The sequence below is a fragment of the Sinocyclocheilus rhinocerous genome, unplaced genomic scaffold, assembly GCF_001515625.1.
Source record: "Sinocyclocheilus rhinocerous isolate Xijiao unplaced genomic scaffold, SAMN03320098_v1.1 scaffold225, whole genome shotgun sequence".
Lineage (NCBI taxonomy): Eukaryota > Metazoa > Chordata > Actinopteri > Cypriniformes > Cyprinidae > Sinocyclocheilus > Sinocyclocheilus rhinocerous.
The window spans coordinates 781,447-786,803 of NW_015630532.1; the positions used below are offsets into that span (position 1 = coordinate 781,447).

General features: G+C 36.2%; 1 protein-coding gene across 2 annotated transcripts in view; it reads right to left on the minus strand.

Annotated features, from left to right (window-relative positions):
* The window catches only part of cd81a (CD81 molecule a), a 23,618-nt gene extending 18,598 nt beyond the window's left edge, over nt 1-5,020 (minus strand). Inside the window, exon 1 of one of the 2 annotated variants that reach the window (XM_016552864.1) lies at nt 4,766-5,020. In XM_016552864.1, coding sequence (XP_016408350.1) covers nt 4,766-4,831 — 66 coding nt within the window. In that variant the 5' untranslated portion in view covers nt 4,832-5,020. The remainder of the gene's footprint in view (nt 1-4,765) is intronic. The other variant, XM_016552865.1, reaches the window with a different exon arrangement.
* Nucleotides 5,021-5,357: the final 337 nt, after the last annotated feature.

Sequence of the window (5,357 nt, forward strand, 5' to 3'; positions counted from 1 at the left end):
TATGCTAAGGATAGGATCCCTTGACGCGATTGGTTATTGAGTTTTGTGACGTAGCAAAAAAAAGGCTGTTTCAAACCGCGTTTCTGTGACTGCCTTTGGGAAACTACAGTTTTAAGGAGAAAATATTCAGCAATGGTGTTGATAAATGGATTGGCATTTGGTTTGTCTAAAAGCATATTAAAAACAACAAAAAAACTAGATTTTCACCACAGGGGGACTTTAAAACAAAAAATATTTGTTGTTTGTCTCAATAAATTGTGTTAATTATAAATACAGTGGTTAAATTTAAACATTTTTTTTTCTATTGCTTCTTGTTTTAAAAAAGGTTATAAAAAATGTCAAAAATTATCAATACCGAACGATATGAAACATTATATCGTTGATAAATTTTTTAACTATATCACCCAACCCTAATCTGTTGTATGAAAAAAAAAACTGCTTCTCAAATGAGAAAACAAATGTTGGGTGGGATTTGATTTTATCTATTAGGAAATGATTGGATCGTTTGCTAACTGCTTAAATCGTTTCATGTGAGTGACAGGTTGTTGGACTGTAATGATTAGACGACCTTAAGCTCAGCCCTCACGGCGATTTACATAACGTTGTTGTAAGAAGATGGGCACATTAATGTTTTTGATTAAAAGGAGGGCACATGAAGAAATTAAAAAAAAATTCTGAAGAAAAAAAAAAAACAATGTGCACAGATAAATTATTTATAATAAACACGACAACATTCCAAAATATCAATATTGATTTTATGGTGACTTTAATACAAGGACAAATATTTTAGTTTTTTGTATAATTCAACTATTTAATTGAGAACAGCAAACTCACATAGAAAACATACATAACATTTTATATCATTATTGCACAGAATCTAATGCATTTTGTCATCAAAGCAGAAACTACAGAGTGTGACTGACAACACAGCTAGCAAGTGACTAAATCAAGACAAAACGAAAAAATAGACAAATGCTGCTGACAAATTTCAACCCATTTGTCCCCTCAACTTGGCAACCTACAACAGTGATGAGTACCGCGGGAAGGAAAGGATCACTGGTAGAAATGGAACGGGAGGAGAAGACTCAGGTAGTGCTCCGGTGAAAAAAACAAATATACATGCAAATTGAGATATAGCTTACACTTTAAAAGGCTATGGTTTAATTGATGAAATTTGAGCGCTGCAAGTTGCAAAATCAGGTGCTGCGCTGCTTTGTTTACTGCGGTTCCTGGGGAAATGGCTATATTCCTGGCGAAAAGCATGAAGAATGAAGAGAGAATTAATTAGCATTTTTCAATAAGCCCTTCTGCTTTTTGTTTTAGTCTAAAGCCAAAAATGACCCTTATTTTTACGCAGAAAACATGCAGTTTGATATACACGCAGTTTAAATAACTGTTTAAATGAATATAATATATTTAATATAATAATAATATAATATAATAATTGATACTATAATTGTTTATGGGGTTTTACTGGTTAAAACTTGATAAAACCAGTAAGTGTACCAGCTGTAGCACGTGTTTTCAGGGAACACAAGAACAAAATACTTTTTTTTAACTAATTACATAAACATGTTCCCTCTGGTTCTTATGCTCTAAATAGTTGCAGCCTGTTTAACAGTGTTTTTTTTATTTTATTTTACCCAAGTGTTTTACTGCATTTCTGCAGAGCAGAACATCAATATTTTGAGAATTACCTTCCTGATAAGGAAGGAAGTGTGACCCTGAGGGAAAGAATAATAGAGGACAGTCACAAGGTTTGTGCACATTAGACATGTGCCCGTATTCGGTAATGCGATATATCACAATCATTAATATGCACGGTATTGTTATCGTGGGCACTTAAAAATACCGAGAATAATTAGTTATTACAAATTATATAGAATTTTGAATGCATTGTAGGAATAATTTTCCCATCAACTGGTCAAAATGCACAACACCTATGTATGCTGCGTGAAAGACGCGTGCGCACTCTGATGTAAATAAGCACGGATGAGAAGCGCATGGCGGAACATGTGACAGACGCGCTGAATGCAAGCGCACATTCACTCTCTGACAGCAGATGGCGGTAAACTGCAGAAAATGCAGCCGTATTAATCGCAACATGAAAATTTGATACCGGCATATCCCTAGTGCACATACACAAATATAATCATTCTGAATTATAATAATAGCCTACGTAGGTGTAATGAGTAGGCAATTATTACAGAACAACACACACTTCCTCAAATGCATGAGGCTGATTGGTGCAATTTGCATGAACTGTATTACCAGAAACAACAAGTCTATGTACTATCCATTTACTCTGAATAATTACAATACACAGCCAAAAAGACCACATTAATAAACCATACATCATTAGTTTTAAGTACCATTTTGCATAAGTCATACAGTAGCCCTAAAAAAAGCTATGTAACTATACCATAAAAAACAAATGTTCCTACAAATAAGCTACATCTTGACTAGTAGTAGTATATTTATTAAAGAACTTTTCTTTGTTACAATTTACTCTATTTCTAGATTACTCATTATCGGAAGCCAGCTATAAACTATTTTTTACTTTTATAAGTGGGTTGCCAAAGTAAAACCAGTAGAGGCCAATGGCATGGATAAAGTTAGTATATGAAAAATATTTTGCACTATGTTGCTTAATATTTCCTGCAACATGACGAAATTAGCATCCACCCTCACACACACACACACACTTCCCCTTATCTCTCAAGCACAGTTATCAGCCTGTGTATGGGTCTTAAAATCAGAGCCCCCTTCTCATACTTCTCCTTTCTGTAGCCAGCAGTCTGGTACTGCTTCTATTTTTGACCCATGACCCAGTGTGAGGTGGTTGTAGAATGCTTGGCATGTCAAAGCATGAGGCTCAGAAGTAGAAGGCCCAGACCTTCTGTCAAACCCCCGCACACATCCTCCATTAACCACAATGTACTGTCAAACTCATCCTATGGGCTTGGCAATGGGCTCTTAGATCTAACACCTTCTTTATAGGTATTTTTCCACCACCATCTCTATGGGTCAGTTCTCAAAGCAAAATTCCTCAAGGTAGGAAGCCATCATGCTGTTTTGCCTTGTTCATTCACACATGAGGGGTCTCACCACCTGTTGGGCCTGTAGAGAAATCAGCATGGGTGTTAAACCCATTAGCCAGTGGGAAAATATTCCTATGCTTTCTGGTGAAGTTGGTTTCTTGTTTCGCCACAAGGTATTTATTGGCTTTAAGATTTAGTTTCTCAATGTGTCTAAAGGCTCATTCACATCAAGAACGATAAGTATGAAGATAACTATAGCAATGACGATACACACCAAACATTGTATATTCTAATACATACTGTTGATACGTTGTCCACTGCTTTAAATTCTCAAGCTCTCAAAAGTCGGATGGACTCTGACTGTCAATGTTTTTATCATTCATCAGCTGGAAGAAGTAGTTTGAAGAGTGATTCAAACAATATTGATCCTCTGTGTCGTTATTGTTATAGCTGTGGTTTTGATTATTATGAGCGCGAGCTGCAGTTATGTTGTCTGCTGCTTCAAATGCTAGCTCTTTAATATCGAGTGGATTCTAATTGGCCGCCAATGTTTTTATCATTCATCAGCTGGGGAAAAAAAAAAACATTATTAAAGTGATTCCAGTGATATCATTCGACTGTGCTTTGCTATTCTCATAAAATTAGAATGATTATTAAAACTTTATAGAAATAGCTATTGTGCTTGGTGGTAACGGGCCTAAACGCTGCAACTATATTGTTCACGAAGGCACTTTCTGGGAAGAAAATGAAGAAAAAAAGTTTAGTTTTAGAACATATCATTCTTTAATACCTTCTTACGTATCAGTGTAGTAACACAAGGTTTCTTTGATTTAGAAATCACCTACCAAGAGACTAATTTGTAAAATGAAAATTGAGACCCAATTAATCAACCAGATTTTAAGATGACACTGTAAATGCTTTACCAACAATTTGTGCTGTAGATAAGACCTACACTGAAACGCTGTACACTTCTAAAGAAATCCACCACGATTGATTTCTATCTAGACTGTTTAGTAAGTGTAAGCTCCTAAAAGGAAATGAGTCAAAAAACCCACTTTGCGATGAAGGAACGGTCAACATGACTAGTTGTGACTATGGCACGATGAACTAAGACTCTCAACAGGGTCTGGCTGGGTGGAATATTTTATTGCCATTCACTTTTCCAGGTTCTTTTCCAAACTACCTCGAGTGGGAGGGACCAGAGACTACGCCAATTTTATTACTGCGCTATTTTATTACTTCATTGTGTCGCTGAGTGTGAAATGCTAAAGTATTAGTTAAAAGCGTAGTTTTGTGATATTAAAAACATAATAAGTAAAAGAAAATAGTAAATTTGACGGGTGTAATAAACACGAGACTAGTCTTTAAACAGACGGGAGCTGTGATGAAATCTTGTTGCTGGACTCCTCGCCCCTTGTCCGTTATTTTCGCGGCGAGGTCGGTTTACTGCGCGCAGTTTTTTTTAATTTATTTTTTTTATAATTTTGTCTTAGCGATTCTATAATAGATATGTATATTCTATTTAAAACAATTTAATTTGCCGTTAATTAGTCATAGCAGAAGTTAACGTTACAGGGTCATGCGTTTTCCGAAATCAAAATTAGCGGCTCAGTTTAAATTCCTGTTCATAACATGAAGGATAAACAATCCTCTTAATACAGAAAACCAATGGCGGTTTCTCAGGCCAAACACAGGACCGCTGCACAAAATGAATGGCCACTCACCCAGAAGATGAAATTGAAGAAGAAGAGCATGTATTTGATGCATTTCGTGCAGCCTTCCACGCCCATGGTGTCGGTTTCTGGAGGATGTTTTTAAAGCCGGTTAACGAAGAAGTGTCTCGATGAAGCAGCCGTTATGCAGTGCTCGCGATGACTGAAAGTGAACTCAATCTCCGTGTGAGTTGAGTTGCTGCTTGGATTCAGTCGACGTAAAAAACGGCAACACCCAGTTTTCCTCCCCCTTAGAGAGTCCCCCTAACGACGGCCGAATAACAGCATAGAGACCGTACAAAATAATCCTTATTAAGAAGACTACATACTCGTTCAAAAATAGATTAGCTGCCTAGTTCACACAACATCCTCAGAATTCAAAGTTCATCCCAAACATTTATGAACATTTTGGTCTCATTATTTACAATCCAGTTCAAAAGAAGTGCTCTCTTATCCTTTGACACCGCATTTAAAATCGTTAAATACAACTATATCGATATCCTTTGTTGCAGGTGGGATTGAAATATAAACAACAGAAAGGGTATAAATTACACTTGGCATAATAGCCATGTTTACAAGATACATGCCCTTTATTCATGAAAAA